This window comes from Ranitomeya variabilis, chromosome 1, assembly GCF_051348905.1.
Source record: "Ranitomeya variabilis isolate aRanVar5 chromosome 1, aRanVar5.hap1, whole genome shotgun sequence".
In the NCBI taxonomy this organism is placed as follows: domain Eukaryota; kingdom Metazoa; phylum Chordata; class Amphibia; order Anura; family Dendrobatidae; genus Ranitomeya; species Ranitomeya variabilis.
The window spans coordinates 691,814,689-691,837,266 of record NC_135232.1 but is presented as its reverse complement, the minus strand read 5'-3'; the positions used below and the strand labels follow the sequence as shown (position 1 = coordinate 691,837,266).

General features: G+C 43.8%; 1 protein-coding gene across 2 annotated transcripts; it reads left to right on the top strand.

Annotated features, from left to right (window-relative positions):
• The first annotated feature begins 314 nt into the window (after positions 1 to 314).
• Positions 315 to 21,745, top strand: CLBA1 (clathrin binding box of aftiphilin containing 1). Of its 2 annotated transcripts, none has more exons than XM_077266324.1 (7): positions 315 to 395; positions 1,005 to 1,254; positions 11,449 to 11,836; positions 14,083 to 14,228; positions 16,327 to 16,447; positions 16,830 to 16,937; positions 19,844 to 21,745. In XM_077266324.1, the coding sequence occupies exons 3-7, from the start codon at positions 11,525 to 11,527 to the stop codon at positions 19,991 to 19,993; spliced, it is 837 nt and encodes a 278-aa protein (XP_077122439.1). In that variant the 5' UTR covers positions 315 to 395; positions 1,005 to 1,254; positions 11,449 to 11,524; the 3' UTR covers positions 19,994 to 21,745. The 2 variants fall into 2 exon arrangements, 1 of the variants encoding a protein (XP_077122439.1); XR_013215891.1 differs by lacking the exon at positions 315 to 395 and having other exon boundaries at positions 1,075 to 1,254; positions 19,844 to 20,215; positions 21,283 to 21,745.
• The last annotated feature ends 833 nt before the right edge of the window (positions 21,746 to 22,578 follow it).

Genomic DNA, 22,578 nt, shown 5'->3' with positions numbered 1-22,578 from the left:
GCTAAAGTTTTCCAAGCGATCTGTAGCATCGCTTGGAAAACTGACAGGTTGGTCACACTTGTCAAACATAGTGTTTGACAAGTGTGACCAACTTTTTTACTATAGATGCAGCTTATGCAGCATTTATAGTAAAAGATAGAATGTTTAAAAATAATAAAAAAAATGGTTATACTCACCTGCAAACAGCCGATCTCCTCAGCGGCGTCCGTTCCTATAGATGCTGTGTGTGTGCAGGACCTTCCATGACGTCGCGGTCACGTGAGCGGTCACATGACCGGTCTCGCGACCAATCACAAGACCGCGACGTCATCGCAGGTCCTTCACGCACACCAGCTATAGGAACCGAAGCGGCAGCATGCACCGGAGAGGCGGGAAGACTACGGAGGCCATCGAAGGTGAGTATATGACTATTTTTTATTTTAATTCTTTTTTTTTTACCAATTATATGGTGCCCAGTCCGTGGAGGAGAGTCTCCTCTCCTCCACCCTGGGTACCAACCGCACATGATCTGCTTACTTCCTGCATGGTGGGCACAGCCCCGTGCGGGAAGTAAGCAGATCAATGCACTTTTAGGTGTGCGGAATCCCCGCAATTCCGCAAATTTAATGAACATGTTGCTTTTTTTTCCGCAATACGATTTTTTCGCGGAAAAAAATGCAACATTTGCACAAAAAATGCGGAATTCACTGTAAATAATAGGAGGCATAGGTTAGCGTTTTTTTCGCGTTTTTATCACGTTTTTATAGCGAAAAATACTGAACGCGTGCACATGGCCTAAGACAAAAGTCAGTGTGCAGTGCGATCGGACCCCATTGTGGCTTTTGTTTTCTACTTCCAGGAAAGAAAATGCTGCAATTTTTTTTTTTTTTATTGGGGTTTGCAAAAAAATAAATAAAAAAAACAACTCAGCTGCAGAAAACCTCATCCATCCGTCTGCTGGAGAGACATGACAACTTCACGTTTCCTCATTGACGCTTTCCACAGATGTCACGTTTCCTTTTCAGATGACTGCGGGTTAAAAACAGGCTGAGCAAGAAGAAACAAAGAAGAATCTCTGGGCGTGTAGTCATTAACCTACATTGCAAAAGTGCTTCTTCTTCTACCCGCCCCCGGTGCTGGGTCATAGACAAACTCCACCTGCACCAGTCGCACCTCTATGACCCGCAGCTGAGGCTCCAGGCAGCCACAAGGAAGTAGCCCCAGTCTCTGCTTCTTGGGATGTCCAGTCGCTGCAGGGCTCAGACACCCACCATGGTAAGACATTGCAGCTCACGTCACTACTATAGCCTCTAACCTTAGGTCTCGGAGCATCACTAGGACACAAGTCGTCATAAACAGGGTTGTCAGGAAGCGTTTACTGATTGATCGGCTTCTTAATCCTGCTCACACTGGTGGATACTTAAAGGGAACCTGTCACCACGTTTTTGGAAGATGGGATAAAAATAGCGTTAAATAGGGGCAGAGGTGGGCGTTACATTAGTGTGTTTGTTATGCGTTTATTACCCACCTAAGTTGCCGAAATACCTTTGCAAAGTCTCCGTTTTCGCCTGTCAATCAGGCTGGTCTGGTCAAAAGGGCGTTGTCTTCCCCCAGATTTTGCGTAGTTTTCCGTTGGTGGCGTAGTGGTGTGCGCATGCCCAAGGTCCCGAATCCTCTGCCAGGGCATTTAAAAAAGCGCGCTGTTCGTGATTTCATTGGTGATCGGTGGGCGCGGCCATCTTCCTTTGGCCGCGCGTGCGCAGAAGCGGCGCTCTGCTGGCCGCGGCTTCAGGAAAATGGCTGCGGGATGCCGCGCGTGCGCAGATGGATATCGCGGCGGCCATTTTCCTGAAGCCGCGGCCAGCAGAGCGCCGCTTCTGCGCACGCGCGGCCAAAGGAAGATGGCCGCGCCCACCGATCACCAAGGAAATAACGAACAGCGCGCTCTTTTAAATCCCCTGGCAGTGGATTCGGGACCTTGGGCATGCGCACACCACTACGCCACCAACGGAAAACTACGCAAAATCTGGGGGAAGACAACGCCCTTTTGACCAGACCAGCCTGATTGACAGGCGAAAACGGAGACTTTGCAAAGGTATTTTGGCAACTTAGGTGGGTAATAAACGCATAACAAACACACTAATGTAACGCCCACCTCTGCCCCTATTTAACGCTATTTTTATCCCATCTTCCAAAAACGTGGTGACAGGTTCCCTTTAAAGGAGATCTTGGCGTTTGTATTGTTAAAAATGGCAATTGTTCATCTATTTTCGGAAACGGTTCATTAATGATCAGCATAGTCTCTCGGGGCGATTGCCCCTGATCCTAGGAGAAGGGCTACTAACTAGAGTTGAGCAGAAAGGTTTGCGAGACCGTAATCCAGTCGCCACGTCGTCTGTGCGTGGCAGCCGCGTCGTCTGTGCGTGGCGGCCGCGTCGTCTGTGCGTGGCGGCCGGACCAGAGCCCTGCGAAGCGCCTCTTCTGATTATTTCCCCAGACGTGACGTCGTGCATGCGTTGCACCAGGGATGCCGGCAGGTAATGAGCAGTTCACCAGACTACTGATGACGTGGCCACTGGACCGGGGACCTGCAAATCATTTTGCTGAACTCTACTGCTAATCGAAGGGAACTGTTGCGTGTATGTGTAGGAGTAAGTTCACACTGAGTCTCCTTTTTTTTTTTTTTTTTTTCTTGGCGTGGATTTTGAAGCTGAACACTGCTCTACATGTCACACAAAGTAAAAAAATGCGTCAAATACTCTTTGACTCAACTTCCTATAGAAAACAAGACTATAGCGCAAATGCTGCTGTTAATTTTCCACAATGGAGAAATAAAATGCAATGCCCGCTCTTGGGGTCATGTTCTTTTAAGGGAAAAAAACAGCTTCAAACTTAACCACTGACTCAATACAAGCAGAAAAAATACCCAGCAAGAAAAAAATTTTTCAGGAAGTCACACCGAGTGTATTGAAACGGGTTTTTTGGCATGGATTTTTCAGCAGAAAAATTGTGTATATAAAAAAATAAATCCCCATGGAACATGGTTTTTTTTTTAAGGATCCATATCCAAAAACAAACATTTTTTGTTAATTTCTTTGTTTCTGTATAATCGGGTGCCAATTTTGGTGTGTGTGTGTGTGTGTGTTTTGTTTTTTTTTTGTTTTCTTTTTTTTTTTTTTCAAGCAGAAACTGCTCCAGAACTGACATTTGCTTTTTTTTCTTCACACTGCTAAACATCACATGGTGATTCCATGAATGTGAAACAAGGAAGCCATGGCACAGAATGTGGCTGGACAGGTAGGATGTAGAGTTGTGGACAGGTCCATATACCGGTACCTGTGAGTGTTCTCTTTGGAGCAGTGTGGTCACGTTCCTATGCGGTTTTTTTTTTTTTTTTTTTCATTACGTTTTTCACCTCTTTTGATGCTGAGGTTCTTGTCGTCTTGGTGTGTGTGTTTTTAAAAGTTCTTGTTTTTCATCTTTCCTGATATTCGGTTTTCACAAAAGTTGTGTGTGGATTACATGCGTGTGAGGTTTTTTCTTTTTTTTTTCTTCAATTTTATGGGGAAAATCCGCACATAAATCTCGGCGTACCTTCCAGAAAAATGTACATGTTGCAGATTGTCAAAACGTAGCGCAGGTCACGTTATGCAATGTAAAAAAAACAAACCAACCCATCCCATCCACTTTGCTAGGACTGTAAGACGTTGCTTCCTTTTCTTTTTTTTCCATGGAAATACACACTGTCAAATACTCATTGTGGGAATATACAAGATGCTGAACATTAAGTGCAGTGGTCACACGAGAGACTTTTTGCTCCAGTTTTTGGTTTCTGCACATAGCCTAACTTTGGTTTTGGGAAGTCCATGGCTGGAGTCTCAACCAGCACACGAGTCCGAGTGCTCCTATATTGCCCCAGTAAAACTCTTCTCGTGCCCATTGTGCCGGCCATATTTCACCAGGAAAGAAGTTTCTATAGAAGCGGAATTTCAGCCATAGCGTCTGTAACAATGCTAGCCGCTTTTGTGCCATGGTATGGGCACCACTTTGTTCCCTGCTTCACTATGAAATGGGACCCATAATATGACAGAAATCAATATCACTGGTCCCCGCCAGCCCTCGTTGACTTATAATAGGGGCCTGTTCTTTTGATGGTAAGAATACACTGTGTGCGGTCCTATTAGCATTGTCACATCTGTTGGAACTGCTGATGGAGGCTCAGATCCTTTCCTGGTGGGGCACTTTTTTGGAAATGTTTGACCCTGGAGGCACTTGTACTTCAGTTCTATCCATTTAGGAAATACAAGCACCAGGGGAGCAGCTGTGGGGATCAGCTATTAACCCTCGGGGGGGGGAATGCCATGCCGTTCAGTGGGGTAAATGTAGCTTTACACGAATGTCCATCCATATAATGCATAGACACACCTGGTCCACCATGGAAGGAGCAAGATTTAGGCTGGAGCTACATGGAGACTTTGTCTGTTACACTGGTCACATGGCCAAAGGTCATTACTACATCGCCAGGCAATGCAAGTGAATGATGCTGAATAAAAAAAAAAAAAAATCCAGCTTGTTTAGACTCTGCGACTTGCTCATCGCAGTCAGTGTATCCTGGTGGCCACAAAGCGACCCGTTCACCCTCATTACACTGCGATGTTGTAGAGCGAGCCTGGGCCGCGTGACCTGTTTTGTAGCCCCAGCCTGACATTCTGGCATTGTTCCTGCCCATAGCGGAAGTAATTGGAATAGGAATTCATGTTTGAGACAACCCCCTTTTAACACCTCATAAAAGGGGTGATGTGAAACTGGGACATCCATCCATTACGTGATTTGCCTTCGATGTGAGGGGCTGACGTGTGGTCTCTAGAAGTAACTTATAGAAATGCAAATACTGTCTATACAAATGAAGGCTAGAGTTTGTAAAGAGTAACCCAACACCGTCATAGGACCGGGACCGGTCACACAACCATGTTTCGTGGCCGCAGTCCTCTCCAATGGCACCGCATGCACTGAGCAGGGGACGGGTGTAGTGGGCAACGATCAGACCAGTGCCTTTCTCTTTGTTCTTCCTCCCTTTCCATTCCATCCGGTTACCGAGGAGGAGAGGTCATTTATAAAATATATTATGATTTTGACTTCATAAGACACAAAAGGGCCTCTGTACAGAATATTGCCTGGGGCTGCGGGAGCGATGCGTTCAGCTGCACAGACAGTAGGTGATATGGAAGCCAGGATTTCCATGGCGCATATATCCCCACTGGGAGACTCTCTATTTAGCTACAGAGCTTTTCCCGAGTTGCCAAGCAATTTTCTAGCTTCTGCTGCTGCGACTTGAAATAGTGCGAGGACTTCAGGGAAATCTGTGCATGTAGTGATAGCATGTATATCAGCGGCCCTAACCCTCACTGGGGCCCAGCACCTATTTCTCATACACATGTGCATTCTGCCTCATCAGCAAATGACAATATTGCATGTATAATTGTGTATGCCTTATAATAAAGTCATAAAGGGCACCTGCCACCATTACTCTTAAAGGAGCAGAGGCGCACCATCCATGTACTGAGGTGGGGTCTTTGCTTCTAGTGGCAACTTTCCATCTTTGGGCTTTGGCTGAATTTTCACATTTCATCCGTGTTCTTTCCTGGAAATATTCTGGTCTATGCACGTTATTACTTGTCATTGGGGAATCTTACATGAATAGATATGTAAAGGGTGACAAGACAGCTAAATGAAAAAAAAAACGTTTTATAAAGTATAACTATTAAGTTTTATTAAAAAAAGAAAAACTTTAAATACCCACTATAAGGTGAAAGTGCAGTGACCAATATTGAATACAAAGATATTCCTATGGGCTAATATAACCAGAGGGTAGGCAATTACATATTGTGCCATAGCCGTCTGTTGTAAGCAGTACTATGTGTGATGGTGGGATATGGTATGTGGGGATCATTTTGTTTGTATTAATCTTTTACTGATGTTCATGGTGTTCTCTTGTAGGATGAGTTATTTGCTAATTGATGAATGGCTGTTGTTGCCATCTGACATCAGCCTCCACAGTACTGTACTGTTTGCTAATATGCTAATGACATGTTGACCTATCCTTTTGAAACAATGATCCCTTGTGACCTCCCCCCCCCCCCCCCCCCCCAACCTGTGAATGAGGAGAGGGACTTTTAAAATATCAGGGAGGTGAGACACAAGATCATAGTTCCACACAGGATCTGATGTGATCACAGCACCTAAGAGGTAGAAGAGTATATGGACTATGTTATCTTCTGTCTGCTGGATTGTTGGACTCTCATTTCTCAGAGCTTTTATCCTGTTATTGAACTGCATTCCGCTTCTGGACTATCTTATCCTTTGTGTGGTGGATTGTATATGGACCTTTCTTAATTCTGCCTAAATAAAGGTCTTGGGATTGTTCACGCTTCTCTTGCTCTATTGATTGTGTGATACTGGAGAAGGACCCCGTGACAACTGGTGGGATCAACAGAGCATAACTAAATGGAGAACCACACACAGAGTGCGTACAGAAATTGGACTGTATCAAGTTTAGAGGAGAGAGCCAGAGACCTGGGCCTGAACTACCAGGGACTGACTAAAGAGGCCTTAATTGATCTACTGGTTGGTGCTAGCCAGTCCACCTACTCCCATATGTCTGAAGGAGAAGTGCAGGAGACAAGGACCCCCTCCCCAAAAAGCCAGTCGGTGATGTGGTACGAAGAAGAGATGGCGGTTCTGGGCCAGGTGTCTCTCAGGAGTATAAGGAGGAGGCTGCTCGCCGAGCACAGCGGAGACAAGAAGCAATGGAGATCGAAAGAGGGAGTAATGTGATGTGGAGTGCAAACCCCACGATCCGGGAGCCTGTATGGATCACTCGGACAGACTTTAAGTCATTTGATAAGGCTTCTGGAGATTTGGAGGGGTTCTTCAAGGTTTTTGAGCTGCAGTGTGCTGTGATGGAGGTACCCCACTCTTGCTGGATGCGTGTATTAGTGGGACTCCTGAACGGAAGTGCAGCGGAGGCTTACCGAACCATTGACTCCCAGCGGAAATGGGATTATAACATTGTAAAGCGGAGTATCCTGGATTACCATGCTATCACCCCAGACTCGCATACGACACAGTTCCGAGACCTCTCATGCACCACAGGGGGATCATTTAGGGTGTATGCCCATGAGCTGTCCCAGGCATGTCGGAGATTGTTGGAAGCAAAATGCCTTTACTGTGGGGGATGTTATATGGGCGTTCCTTTATAGAACAATTTTTTGCCAAGTGCCCCGCAGAATTACGGGAATGGGTCCGGGACCGTGGACGAAGCTGCAGCCCTGGCCGATGAGACCCTTACTATTCAACCGCAATGGATGAGGCTTCTGGACAATAAACCACAGCCTGTACCCGCACCCTGAACTCCTAAAATTATATCTACCCAGCCACAGGCCAATGACAATCACGCCTCACAATCCTGGGCCCCAACATTTCCGACCACAACCTGGGGGTATCACCGAGAGGAGATGTTATTGGTGTGGGCAACCTGGGCATTTGCAATCCAGCTGTCCCTCAAGGATTTGGAGGGAGCCCCACACAGCCCCACCTCATCCAGTGCATCTTGTGCAGTCCATCCCGCCTGAGGAAGAGTTACCACAACCCCAACCCGAATAGACCACCAACCCAGGCACCATAGATACCCCTCCTGTAGTGTACGGACTTCGGCCTTTGTCCCTCAGAAATACAGAGCAACGACAACGCCACCTGCAGGCTGTCTTAATTGATGGATACAAAGTGTCGGGATTTAGAGACATGGGGCATTCCTATCGCTGCAAAACCCGTGTGGTTCAACTCAAGGCAATTCACCTGGGCCCAGGCATTCCGATTGTCCTGGTGGGGGGTATTCGCAAATGACATTGGGGAGTTAGTGTCATTTTGTGGGAGCAGTCACTCGACTACAGGCCCTTCAGCACCACGGCATCCGGACCTCACTGGGGAACAATCTGTTTGGCCAAAGGTCTCACTCTTCTGAAAGAACAATTGGAGGGAGATATCGCAGACATCGGAACGCCCATCATTCCCTATGTTCTAGAGTTCACAGACTCTCGCCCAGCTAGCTACTTTGGCTAATGAACATTAGCGAATGGCCCAGTCCAGTCAAAAAACCTGGTATGACCACAAAGCCAGGACCCGGGAATTTATGGAAGGACAACAAGTGCTCATGACTATTGCATAGTGGACCGGACAGGACCCATGACCCGGGAAGAGGGGGCGTGTTTAAGCTAGAAACAGAGCTGAAAGCGTGCAAAGCTTTAGGTAGTTTCCTGCCGTCGGGGAGAGTGGAGGAGGGTGAACAGTGTGCTCTGCACCCCGAGCAGCAGCACCGTGACTTACTGCGGCCGACATCTCCTGAGCACTCTAGTGGGACAGGGAGCATGGAGAGTGCTGTGCGCCCGGCTAAACGTAGGACCGTGCTCGTGTAGAGAAACGTGGGCTGCTACAGGATACTGAGTTGCGGTGCTCTGCTGGCCAGCGAGCATCAGCCCCCGCTTGGTACCGGGATTCTACAGCCCTCTTTACTTTGGCTGCAGGTGCTTATGGACTAAGGGCTCAATGGGCAAAATCGGAGACCGCCCACTGCCGCCAGAAGTTAGACCGTTAATTGTGGGACCCCATTGGAGGACACATCGGCCGTTGCCGGACTACAACCCCCAACGGATCACCTGCGTTTGAGGAACCTAAAGACACGATAAGTTTTTTATAACTGGACTATTGTTGTATTGTAATTTCTCTTCTCAAATTGGCTATCTCCCTGCTAAGAGTTCCTTTATTTTTCCAATTAAATTGTTATACTGTTAACCCTTGCTCTGACTCCCTTGCATCACTGCTTCTCATAACCTGCTTACACATGCACACAATAAACACAGCAACTGTTCTGCTCAACATAATGCGTAGAGTTTTTACACAGCAAATATAATGAAATTACCCCTGGGGTTGGACAAAATAATGGAGACGCCTAACGTTTTGGCATCATAATCTTTGAACATGTGATAAACATGCAAACCGTGACATATGGTAATGTTTTGTAGTTGATTGTGATGTGTATGTAAATTAATTGTTTGTTATGCATAATTGTAAGAACATTGATGAGAACCTGATACTAATGGCACACCTCTCAGATTTTCAAAGAGGCCAAATTGTTGGTGCTCGTATGGCAGGTGCTAGTGTAACAAAGTGCCCGAATGCTTGGCGTGTCAAGAGGTACTGTCTCCAAAGTAATGACTGCGTTTGAAAGAGAAGGAAAAACGTCCGCAGCAAAGCACAGGTCCGGCCGAAAGTCAAAGTTGACTGAGAGAGACCGTGAGAGACAAGCGAATTGTGACAGAGGATTGCAAGACCACGGCTCCGAAAATCACTGCTGAGCTCAATGAACACCTACAGAACCCAGTTTCCACGAAAACTGTTTCATCGGGAGCTGCACAAATCTGGATTCCACGAAAGAGCTGCAATTAGAAAACCGCTGCTCTCAATGACAAATGTTTCCAAGCGTTTAGAGTGGTGTAGAAACCTCCAGAATTGGTCCCTCGAGCAGTGGAAACGTGATATTCTCAGACGAATCATCGTTTACCCTATTTCTGACCTCCGGCCGAGTGTATGTTTGGAGACAGCCGAAAGAAGCATTCCACCCAGACTGCCTTCTCCCAACCGTAAAACATGGTGGAGGTTCTGTGATGATCTGGGGTGCTATTTCGTGGAGATCCGCCGGGCCAATGATATCCCTTCATGGAAGAATTAACAGCCTAGATTATTTAGGCATTTTGGGCGACCAAGTGCATCCAATGGTTCAAGCACTGTTTGCGGAGGGGGAACGCCATCTTTCAGGATAATGCACCAATTCATACAGCTAGAATCGTTAAAGCATGGCACGAGGAACATTCTAATGAAGTTGAGCATCTCATCTGGCCCCCACAATCCCCAGACCTCAACATTATTGAGCATTTATGGTCGGTTTTAGAGATTCAAGTTAGATGTCTATTTCCGCCGCCATCGTCGCTCACTGGAGGGTGTTTTAACTGCAGAATGGGCTAACATTCCTTTGGAAACAATTCACACCTTGTATGAATCCATACCTCAGAGAATAGAGGCTGTAATCGCCGAAGGGTGGACCTACGTATGTATGTACGTGTGTACACACACACACACACACACACACACACACACACACACACACACACACACACACACACACACACACACACACACACACACACACACACACACACACACACACACACACACTATATATATTAAAATCTACCAAGGCTCGTTACCTGGATTAGGCTATTTGATTACTATACATGTGAGAGCAATGTGATGCTCATGCACGTTTACCTTTCTAGCAGACTATTTATCTACCGTATGTTTTTTGTCTCTGCTTCTGTTATGGATATGGAGATATCTATCTATCTATCTTTTACATTTAATTCCATTTGTCTAACTAACAATGGCAAACTGCAAGTGTGAGCGTAGTTATGGGCATGTGCACACGGTTGGTTTTTACAGCAGAAAATTTACTGCAAATACTCAGATGTTGGCAGGGGAGAAGCTGCTTAAAATAGGCGCTTTTCACGTTTTTATTGTATTTTTACATTCATTTGAATGGGTGAAAAATGCTGAAGGAATGGATGTTCTATGATTTGAAAAACTCTTTGAAGGTTCAAATCTGCAAGGAAAAATTAAGCACAATGTGCATGAGGTTGTTTCCACAGGGCATATTGCTTAAGTTTTTGCTGCGGATTGGACGCTGTGCAGAGCCGCAGTGTCCAATCTGCAGCGTCCAGATGTTACAGCATAGTGGAGGGGATTTTATGAAATCCCATCTCCACTATGCACAGAAAGGCGCAGGTGGCAGACCTGCGTAACCGGACATGCGGTGCGTCTTTATAGACCGCAGCATGTCTATTTATCTTGCGGAAATGCTCTGTCTCCACAAAATAAATTGGAGTCTATGTATAGGATGCGGTGATTCTGGATGGTTCAATGAACACAAGCGGAATCACCTCGCATACAAAAGGCCAGCGCTTTGGGTGGAGCGGGTTATCCACTGCGTCCAAAGCGCTGCCTATATGCATATATTCACTTTGCTGGTACTGTAAAATGCTACTCGTTTATCTTCTCCAGGGGTAAAAAAAAAAATCATGTGTACAAGGCCTAAGATGGCCTAGTATGGTGCTGGATGTCATGGGGTATGTTTGATTTTTCGGCACGTCGGTGGATGCCCTGGTTGTGAATAAACATTTGAGCTTCCAGTTTCTTCTATCCAAAACTTTACTCGCGCTGCTGTAGTTTTACACTGATGGCAAGCGGAGATCTTGAAATGGGTCAGCAACGCATCCATACGAGTGGACTTTTATTTTAGCACATGGCACTGTTGTTCTATCATAGCATTGCCCTAAAGACCTAATCTGCTTTGTGTTACAGATTTCCATCTAGATGCCTCACTGGCCCAGTTTCAGGTATATTCAGGACTATTTACCTCCAAACTCTATGAAGGACAATGAAGAATGGCAGTGATGTCATTACTGGATGCAACGATAATGGAAATACCTTTTTACCTGTGCCATCTGTGTGCTCGGAGAAGGGACCTAGTGTATCACTAGATCTTCACAAAGACTGCAAGACTGATAAATTTTCACCCGAGGCCACAAATACTTGGGGAGACTTTGAGAGTTTTAATGAGTTCACACCTGGGTCTGACCAAATTATCTATGAAAATGGACCATTAGATGAGAACATACGTGATGGAGAAGGCTACCCTGACCCAACGGATGAAGAATCCCAATGGGATGCATTCAATCTAGGAAATGAGGTATGTGTCTGAGCAATCTGATGGCTGTGTTCAAATAAGTATCAGGTATTGGCTAAATATTACTTTTGTTAAAAACAGCACTCTTCTTTTGGAATCCTCAAGTCAAGTCTTGTTTAGGTATGCAGTGCTGCATCCTGACTATGTAATGTATGAACAGGTCAAGTGTAGTTTTACTACTTTTACTTCAGACTCTGCTGTGGTTTAGAAGTACCCTTCTTTTTTTTCCCAAACAATATGATGCAGTGCTGTTTTAGTGCCCAGATCATGCCTCTTTTAGAAGCTGCTTTCAACTACTGCTCGGGAAATATCAATACAGTCTGACACTTTCCCTCTTCGAACAGCTCTGCTTCCCAACCGCTTATTCAGACAGGGAAATGGGCAGTCTGTGGATTCTTTAAATACAAAGTACAGATCTATGCTGAGCAGCAGCTGGAAGCGGCTTCTAAAGGAGCCTGAACTGGCACAGAAACGCACTGCAGTGGAGGGTGAAACAAAACACACTAATAAAGTACATTAATCAAAGTCATAATTTTGTAATGGATGGAGGATAACGAATTTAAATAATTTACCATGGCTGACATTCATGGTCCAAGTATGAACTGGACATTGGTCTCTCAGCATAAACTCCTACAAGAGGCCTTCAAGTTCAGGTCAGGAGAACTGCGGCCAGACCATACATTAGTCTGTACTTGCACCATGAATATCGGATTTGTGAAGCCGACCTTTCTCTTTAATACAGGGGGCCAAAGCTGATGGGTTCTCATGAAAGGCCAGGGGAAATTTGCTACATTTTCAGCGCTTTTAGATGGCTCCTTTAGCTTAGACCTCATTCACACGCCCATGTTTAAGCACATAGGTGAAAAATGGTAGCTACCAGTGTCATCAATGCTTTGTGCTTCTTGTTGCCACCTGTTTTTTTTTTTTTCCATGGATGGGTAATGAAATAAATGATAAAGCTTCTTCTATATTTTGTAATATTAATCAGATGGACTAAGGCTACTTTCACATTTGCGTTAGAATCCGCAGCGTATCATGTGCAAAGGCATGCAAAAACGCATGCAAATGTCTGATAACGCAGCATTTTTTATCCACCTCAGCTTACGCATGATGGTAAAAAAATCGCAGCGTTTGCATGCGTTTTTACATGTGTTTGCGCTTTTTATGTGTATGCGTTTGATATTTCCAGGAGGGTGTGTCTTTAATGGGCATGCGTAGTCCGAAGTACGCAAGCGCATCAAACGCATGCGTACGCAAAGACATGTGTACGCATGCATTCCCATAGATAGTAATGCGTTTTTTTGCCGCATTCCTTGCGCTAACAACCACATACGTTTCTAGGCGGCAAATTGACGCCTCTAAAATTACTACATGTTGCGTTTACCGCGCCAAACTGCAGACGACGAAACGACGCATGCGTCGTCAAACGCGGCAAAACGCAGCCGATTGCAGACTCATGCGTCCCTAGTGTTAAATACAGGAAAACGCAACACATGCGGATAATTGCGGAAGAAACGCTGCGGACACAACTGCAAATGTGAAACCAGCCTTAGCTGTCATCCGTGTGCTGTACGTGGTTTTTCATGAACCATAGACTTGTATAGGCCCTTGTCATCCATACTACTGGAAAAAAATGAAATAACAAGCACTTCTCACCTATTGTGTCCCCCCATTTCCTTGTAGATTGTAAGCTTGCGAGCAGGGACCTCACGCCTAATGTCACTGTTTAAATTGTCTTAACTTGTATTGAATATATTGTCTGTACATGTCCCCGCTTAATTGTAAAGTGCTGCAGAATATGTTGGCGCTATATAAATAAAAATTATTATTATTATTAAAAATGACCTATCTCCGTGTGCTTTGCCCGGACATAAACTGACTGAGTGAAAACCATGAACCATACCATAGATTATTATAATGGGTACGTGTTGAATATGTGAAAAAATGGATACAACATGTACTGGAAACACGGACGTGTGAATGAGGCTTAAAAGGAATGAGAAAGTTACTAAAATATACATTTTCTGAAAAGTGTTGCAGAGACAGTAGTTAGGCTTGGTGAGTAAAGCCCCTCTGCCTAATAAAGCAGAATTATAAGTGTTCCATGGTAGGTGGGGGATGAGCTATAAGATGTTCTGTTGTGATCAGACATGGACCTGCGTGGAATATAACAATCAGCAGGATCTTTGACTGTCCCTGTGACTGTACACATGACTTGAATGTTTCTTTTGTTTGTCATCTTGGTGCAGAACAGACAGGAATGTGAGCGAATATTCAGGTTGAGCTTTCCAGCCGTTCCTGTAGAAGAAACAAGTGAAGATGTGAAAAGCCTGCAAGCCCTGCTGACGTCAGCCACTGAAGAAAACCTCTCCAAATTAATAAAGACACGACTATGGTACAACAATTCATGCAAGCTGTTTTACAGGGCTTAAGACATCGTAGGAACAGTCGAAGGATGGGTCATCAATATCGGATTGGTCTGGGTCCGACAACGGGCACCCCTGTGCTAAGCTGCTTTAATCTCTGGTGGTGGTTACATGTGAATAGAAGAGAACTGCAACACTCCTTACACAACTTCTAGGGCTCTGTTCACATCTCGCCAAAAAACAGCTGCGGTTTGCATCCCTGCTTTTTTAGGGCAGAGAAGGGCTAATACCAGTATCCATGGTAGGCTAAACCAAGGCTCCATAGTCTAAAGTAAAAAAAAAAAAAAAAAAAATTGTGACGTCTTAAAGGGAATCTATCAATACGTTTTTGCCATCTGATCTGAGAGCAGCATAATGTAGAGGTGGGGACCCAGATTCCAGCAATGTGTCAGTTACTGGGCTGCATGCTGTAGTTTCAATACAGTGTTTCATCAGCAGATTATCCTTGCAGGACTAGGTGTCATGTGCACAGCAGTCTGGCTTATCTGTGGACCCTGTCCCCATCCCTGATTGGCAGCTTCCTTTGTTGTACATTTTTAGCAAATGGCCAATCAATCAGTGGTGTGGGTGGGTTTAACAGGGCTCAGCATTCAAGAGCTCTGCTAGATCTGCAAAAGAGAAAGCTGTGATTCTAACAAAACTGCACCAAGCAGCCCAGTAAGTGACCCATGGCTGGAATTGGGGTTTCGGCTCCCACACCATGCTGCTTTCCGATTACGTAGAAAAAAACCTGGTGTTTTTAATCAGTGGCAGTCCACATGATGAAATCTGGGTGCAAAAAAGAAAATCAAAATTGACGGAGTAATTAATAAAGTAGCAGAAAAGTGAGTGTAGTAGCCCAATGTTGAGCTCCATTCCCATATCAGTTTCTATTTTTACATCCATTAAACGTCCGATTTTTCTAATTTCCATTGTTTTCTCATCATTTTTTTTTTTTTTTTTTTAAATGTGAAGGAGGAAAATAATCTGGACTTTTTCTTCAACTGAAACCTAGCAATTCATCTGCTAAAAACAGATTTAAGAGGAAAGAGGCAAAAAGCACAGAAGTTTAGCCGTTTTCATGTTTTTGATGAATCCCCATTTATTTCATTGGCAGGTTATCTATTCTGTTTATTTGTGCATCAGACTGAGTCTAAAAAAAAACCAAGCAAACCAAAAAACCCTGACATGAAGGTTTCCATTAAAGTAAATTGGTCAGTGGGCCGCGTACTTAAAAAACACTGCTGTAAAAACCCGTAGATGTAGTCTGAGGCCTCATTCAGACTGCCTTTTTGATTTTGCGCATTAGGATAAATTGTTCCCATTTTTTTTCAGCAGTGCCAAATCTGATTTTCATCCATTTTTGTTCTGTCAGATTTTACTCTGTTTGGCATTTTTTTCCGTATGCAAAAAATAACAAAAAAACTAAATTCCAAGCTTTTGCTGCCCATTAAGGCTATGTGCACACGTCAGGATTTCTTGCAGAAATTTCCTGCAGAAATTTCCTGAACAAAACCAGACATTTTCTGCAAGTAATCCGCATGCGGATTTTTTGCGTATCTCGCGTTTTTTGTGTTTTTTTTTTTTTTTTTTTTTTTGCAGATTTTTCCGGAGGTTCTGGGATGCAATAATATAGCGGAAAATGCGCAAAAAAAAGCAAAAAAATGAACATGCTGCGTTTTTTTTCGCGGAAAAAAACGCAACATATGCACAAAAATTGCATCTAAATGATGGGATGCATATGTATGCATATTTTAAGCGTTTTTATAGCGAAAAATCCGGAAGAAATCCTGACGTGTGCACATAGCCTAAAACAGTAAAAGCAGACAGGATTCTGTATGCCGTTTTTCTTTTATTTTTGGCATTGTAGTCACAGACCCATGACCTTTTGCACGATAAAAAAAATAAATAAATGTGAACAGCTCCATAAACTGTACAGCGCTTGTGTTGTATCCGTGAAAGCTACAGATGGAACAAGTTGCAGAAATGTCAATCATGTGAACGTTTGGGGTATTTTTGGGGCATGTGCAGGAAATTCCGCAGCAATGTTTCCTTCCAATGTGAATATTGCCTCAATTTGTCTTCCAGGCTGGAATGTGATCCATCGGGGCAAAGTATTGACGGCGCATGCACCAAATCTGGCTGCGAGTGGCCGAAATCTAAGGGATGCAGAGACCTCATGATGCTGCTTGGAGCGACGGCTGATAATGTAAGTCCTATCTGTGTATGTGTGTGAAAATATATATATATATATATATAGGAACAGCACAACTTTTCACTTATCTCTGGGTGCAGAGCCTCCAGGTAACCCGTAACTCTGCACAGTTGGAAAGAAAAAATGGAGTGCTGCCGCTGCCTTTTTTGAATATATATATATATATATATATATATATATATATATATATATATATATATATATATATATACACACACACACACACACACACACACACACACACACACACACACACACACACACACACACACACACACACACACACACACACACACACACACACAGTGTGTATATATATGTGTGTATATAATGTTATAATGTATAATATATAATTTTTATTTCTTTTTCTGTTCAGTCTTCTGTTGATGGAGAGAAAACCGAAACTACCTTTGCAGATACTGAACACTTACGAGTTAATGAAAGTGTGCCCCCTGCTGGCAATAAACGCTTAATACAGACCAAGGTAAGATACTGGTTAATTCCGTGTTCCATAAGGTTATGAATCCAGTTGTTACAGACAAGTAACAAAGTAACCAACTCTCAGCACAACAAATCGTATTAACACACTTCGAAAAAATATTTTAGTGCAAATTTTAAGCTACAGCATGCGATATGTTTATTTTTTTTCCCCAAAAAATTTTCACTGTGAATTTGTCCATTTCATAGGGTGAAATCTACACCCAAATCTGCAGGTATCACATGGAAAATTTTGCTAAGGTCCATTGCAAAATCTGTGATGTGTAAATCACACGTGGCCTAATTTGTGCAGCATCTAATATATAATTGCCTAGAATACTACTTCCTGCAATTTGTGCCAACTTCCGTGGCTTTGTCCGGAGCTAATGTCCGGAGCTAATGTCCGGAGATAAGTGACGTCACCAGTGTCCTACACCCAGGCAGAGCACAGGGGCCCCAGGCAGAGCACAGGGGCCCCAGGCAGAGCACAGGGGCCCCAGGCAGAGCACAGGGGCCCCAGGCAGAGCACAGGGGCCCCAGGCAGAGCACAGGGGCCCCAGGCAGCCTATGGGGCCCCAGGCAGAGCACAGTGGCCCCAGGCAGCATATGGGGCCCCAGGCAGAGCACAGGGGCCCCATGCAGCATATGGGGCCCCAGGCAGAGCAGAGTGGCCCCAGGCAGAGCAGAGTGGCCCCAGGCAGAGCACAGGGGCCCCAGGCAGAACATGGGGCCCCAGGCAGAGCACAGGGGCCCCAGGCAGCATATGGGGCCCCAGGCAGAGCACAGTGGCCCCAGGCAGAGCACAGTGGCCCCAGGCAGAGCACAGTGGCCCCAGGCAGAGCACAGGGGCCCCAGGCAGAGCACAGGGGCCCCAGGCAGCATATGGGGCCCCAGGCAGAGCACAGTGGCCCCAGGCAGCATATGGGGCCCCAGGCAGAGCACAGGGGCCCCAGGCAGCATATGGGGCCCCAGGCAGCATATGGGGCCCCAGGCAGAGCACAGTGGCCCCAGGCAGAGCACAGGGGCCCCAGGCAGAGCACAGGGGCCCCAGGCAGAGCACAGGGGCCCCAGGCAGAGCACAGGGGCCCCAGGCAGAGCACAGGGGCCCCAGGCAGAGCACAGGGGCCCCAGGCAGAGCACAGGGGCCCCAGGCAGCATATGGGGCCCCAGGCAGCATATGGGGCCCCAGGCAGAGCACAGCGATATTTTGGACCACTGTGCGGTGTTTCAGACCCCCTGTGTGATGTCTGGGGCCCTGTTCTTAAGTATATTAAAGATTAAAGTAACGTATATTAAAGTATATTATAGATCAAATTTGACACGTTTATGAGCACCATTGAGTGATATACTCAAGAATGACATAATTTTTCAACATTTTATGGTTTCAAACTGTAAACACTCAGAGTTTTTTTTACTTCAACCAGAAAACCTTAACGGTTCATAAAAAACTTGACTGTTCAGGATATGATAAAAGTCATAGTATTCTGAATCTTTAACTTATAAAGATACCTTTACATGGGGTGATTATTGGTTCCAGAGAGGCTTTCGGCCGATAATCGTACACATGGCTGGTGACAGGACAATACAATATAAACGTTCAAAGGTAAACACTGATAACATTAAAATCTAATATATAATTGCCTAGAATACTACTTCCGGCAATTTGTGCCAACTTCCGTGGCTTTGTCCGGAGATAATGTCCGGAGATAAGTGACGTCACCAGCGTCCTACACCCGCTCAGGGTGGACAAAGATATATGCCTTCGTGGTGCGCGGCACTTTTCTGATTGGTTGCCGCCTGCCGCGAGCGACCAATCAGAAATGTGCCGTACTGTCAAGAATTGTCAAGAGCTGGTGAGTGCAGCCATTTTTTGTTCTTTCTTACTATTATTTATTAATTGTATTATTCTTACATTTGAATAAATAAAGTATATATGGATTCTAGACTCCCGATTCTTTAGAATCGGGCTGCCATCTAGTATGTGATAAATGACAGGTGATGTAGTGAAGTTTGATCTTCCACTAGTGTTTCAGGCCTGAATGTTGTGCAGATTCCCACCCAGAAAAAAATAACAGTTCATACTCTGCATTTTGAAAATGTTAAATAAAAGTTAGAAACAAACTTACCTCTGGGTTAAAGTCATAAAGCAGATATTGCTGCCTACAGCCTTGGTGCCGAGCTTGAATTAGTCAAATTAAAGGGAACCTGTCAAGCGACTCATGCTGCCCTAACCATGATTGCAGCCAGGCAACTTTTTAGAGAAAATATACCTTGAAGATCCAGTGGAAGACCTTAGTCAGAGATGAGATTTTTCAGACTCTGCCCTGGCTCTGTTAGAGGTGATTTGACAGGTCCCTATGGAGAGACATGTATGTTCACTTCATGGAAGGCGTATACAGTGTGCATGATGCCCATACACCAAAGATGCCGATCCAGTGGGTGGCACGGAGAAGCTTATTTAAAAAAATGGTGCAACAACTCGCTGCCCCAGAAACTGTACCTCTAATGGAAAATATAGGTCACGTGCACACTCCTTTTTGGACTTTCATAATCTAATAACACAATGGAGGAAACTTACTAAAATCAGTATGCCAGAATTTCCGCTTAAATTTAGGGCAATTAAACAGACTATAGGTGTGTCAAATTTAGAGTGGTAAATGCCATTTGAGAAGAATGAGATGAAACCTCATTTTTAGATTTTTAGATAATATTTAGTAATTCTGCCTGATAACTTAAGTCTGAAATATGTGGAAGAACAGTGGCCCTTGTGACCATATATTTCTGCTACATTTCAAGGGGTGTTTATGGACCCCCATTACCATCCCTTTAGCATTCATGATGTATTGCTGTTTGTCAGATACTTACAAATCCACTAGCTTTCTCAAGATGAAATTAACATATTTCTGTTTTCAGTTGGATGTTGCGCCGGGTTCCAAGAGTGGACACATTTTTTCCTATCAACTGGTCTTGAAGAAGTCTCAGAGTGAACTTTCTTTGCCTTTTCTCGCTTTTACGGGGAAAAAGAGTTTTTTCAGCGCAAGCCATTTGCGCTTTAATTTTTAACACTTATATGAAGTTCTTTATTTAAAGTTGATTTTGTTTTTAGCTTTTTTTTGGATAAGAATATATTTATACTACTGACATTTTAAGCAAATGTCTAACTTATTGCACTGTATATTCTGCCTACTCACCGAAGATATTTCTGAATACACTGATGTGAGAACTGTCAGAAAGGCAATTATTCACTGTAGGCATTACCTTTATTGGAAAAGGCAGAGCGGGAGGGTAAGTAATGATGCCTTAAAGAGAACCTGTCAGAAGTGTTCAGTTTTTTGCTTTATTCCTGCCCATACCAGAGGTTGTTTTTTTGTTTTGTTTTTTAAATTAACCATATGGTTCCAGGGACATGGACAATTTTTGTGGTCTTTACAAGGAAGCACAGGTTACAGGGTAGCAATGCAAAGCCGCTTAGACACACCCCAGAGGATCTTCAGAGCAGCTAAGGGGAAAAAAAATGGCTACTTTTACCTAGTGATGGCATTAAAGAGGACCTATATTCCCTTTTTTTTAATTTTTTTTTATTTTTAAACCTTCACAAATTACACGTTTTTTCACATGAAAATCCCTAATTAAAGCAACTTCTACCAGGAGCCGCATCGATGAAGTGACAGGCATTTTTGAAATTTGAAGGGGAGAAAAACTGCTCAGTTGAAAAGCAGACATGATTAATCTTGAACTGAATAGAAAGTCTTTTCAATGCTACAGTATGTTTTTGTTTTTTTTAGCGGATGGGGGTGAGGGGTAGAGTGGAATTATATCAGGAAAACATCTGCCCGCACGTAGCCTTATCTTTTCCATACTTTTTAAAGTTTTGATTTGTTTTTCAAGATATTTAAAAAGCTGCTGATATGCCCCAAATAGTTACAGTAAATAATGTATACTTATACCATTTACTCCCTGCTGTTCCCCTATCCTTTTGTTTACCTGGCCCGCAGTGGTTGATGTCCTGTATACTACTCATGACCGCCGCAGCCAATCTATGCCCTCAGTGGTCTTGACATAGACCACTGAGGCTAGTAATTTTGCTGCAGCAATCTCATGGGATATAACCGTTTCAGCCAATGTATGTGGGGCTTGCAAAGCTGAGTAGTTCATGGATAACTTTTTTTTTCTTATCTTGGCAATACACCCTCCCCCCCCCCCCCCCCCAAAAAAAAAAAAAACAAAAAACAAAAAAACAAAAAAAAACAAAAACAAACAAAACAAATTTAACCCTTTGCATGTAAAAGATTAAAGTTAAAGTTTCCAGTGTAGCTTATGCATTGATTCTTGACTTTTTAAACTTTTTTCAGATCTCAGCTTGTCCTCCTTCAGTGTTTACCCCCTGGGAGCAGAAATCAACTCTTCTGCCTGCACAGGGACAGGTTACACACCCGTATGGATGACAGAATAAACAAACTCTTATTTTATGACCGCAAGCAGAGATCTAAACGACCATGGAAAAAAAAGTTGCTCAGAAAGGGCTCTAGAAAAAAAAAAAAAAAGTTGCTGAAACTAGAACACTCCTGTAACTCCGTTTTTGTATATATTCAGTCAGGTGCTAAACATGCCTGATTATAACTTCTCTTTTTCCTTATGACGTAGCTTGTTTATTCTGCACAATGTTCAGATGGAAACTGTAAACTCACTGTAAAGCGTCACACAAACCTTAATGAATTGATGCCGGAGGAATCTTTCTAATGGTTTATCTATGCATGTGTTATAAAGGTTTACAATCGCTTGAGATGAACTGCACTTTTTTTTTTTTTTTTTTTTTTAAGATGTGAGGATGTTCTCTTCTGTATTATCCGTACGATTAAATTAATCAGGAGTCGTGAAGACTAGACTTAAAACAAACTTCCATCAGTGTGCAATGATTACAAGGGCTTTATACGATAGTAGCTATGGCTTTTGTTTGTTTTTTGTTTTTCATAGTTGGTTTTTGTCCTCTGCCCCTCCAGAGCATTAATAATGCACTGTTATCCGGTGTCTCGCCTCTTCTTCCACATGGCACGGGATTGTGTAATCGTGGTCTGGAGAGGCGGAGAACAAAATACATCCCTGCACTCCCTACTAACTTATTTGTATTTCCTGGCATAACATTTTTTTTAACCTTAATGTTTATATGCTTTTGATGATCAATGACTTTTGCACAATGTTATATACAGATTTTTATTTATTAAACATCAAATAAATGATTTTATAATGCTTTACCGGAATAAACTGTGTAAGATAATATATCCCACTTTGTACATTTTGTGTCAGGTCCGCGAAGGCTGGGGAGGCTCATCTCAACACTGCCGTCAGTAAAAGTCTGATAATTCCCTGAACATTTAAAAGCAGAGGTATCCCCAAAAACTAATTTGTATAATTTCAAGAGTGGAAGAAAGCTGACTAACGCCACATGCACACATTGAGTATTTTACATCAGTAGTTAGAAGCCAAAACCAGGAGTGGAACAATCATAGAAACAAGTCACCAATTCTGTATTTATCATCCATAAATGTTTGCCAGTCCCCTCCTCATCTAGGACAACTGACCTTTTCTATGGCAAAACATGTAAAATTAGTGAGGTCACCTTTATGGCTAATTTTATTTTTTTTTGTTTT

Excerpts from the sequence above, each read along its gene's own strand:
- CLBA1 (XM_077266324.1), top strand. The coding sequence starts at position 11,525 with ATGAAGAATGGCAGTGATGTCATTACTGGATGCAACGATAATGGAAAT. Across the intron at positions 11,837-14,082 it reads CATTCAATCTAGGAAATGAG|AACAGACAGGAATGTGAGCG; the intron begins GTATGTGTCTGA and ends ATCTTGGTGCAG. Across the intron at positions 16,938-19,843 it reads AACGCTTAATACAGACCAAG|TTGGATGTTGCGCCGGGTTC; the intron begins GTAAGATACTGG and ends TTCTGTTTTCAG.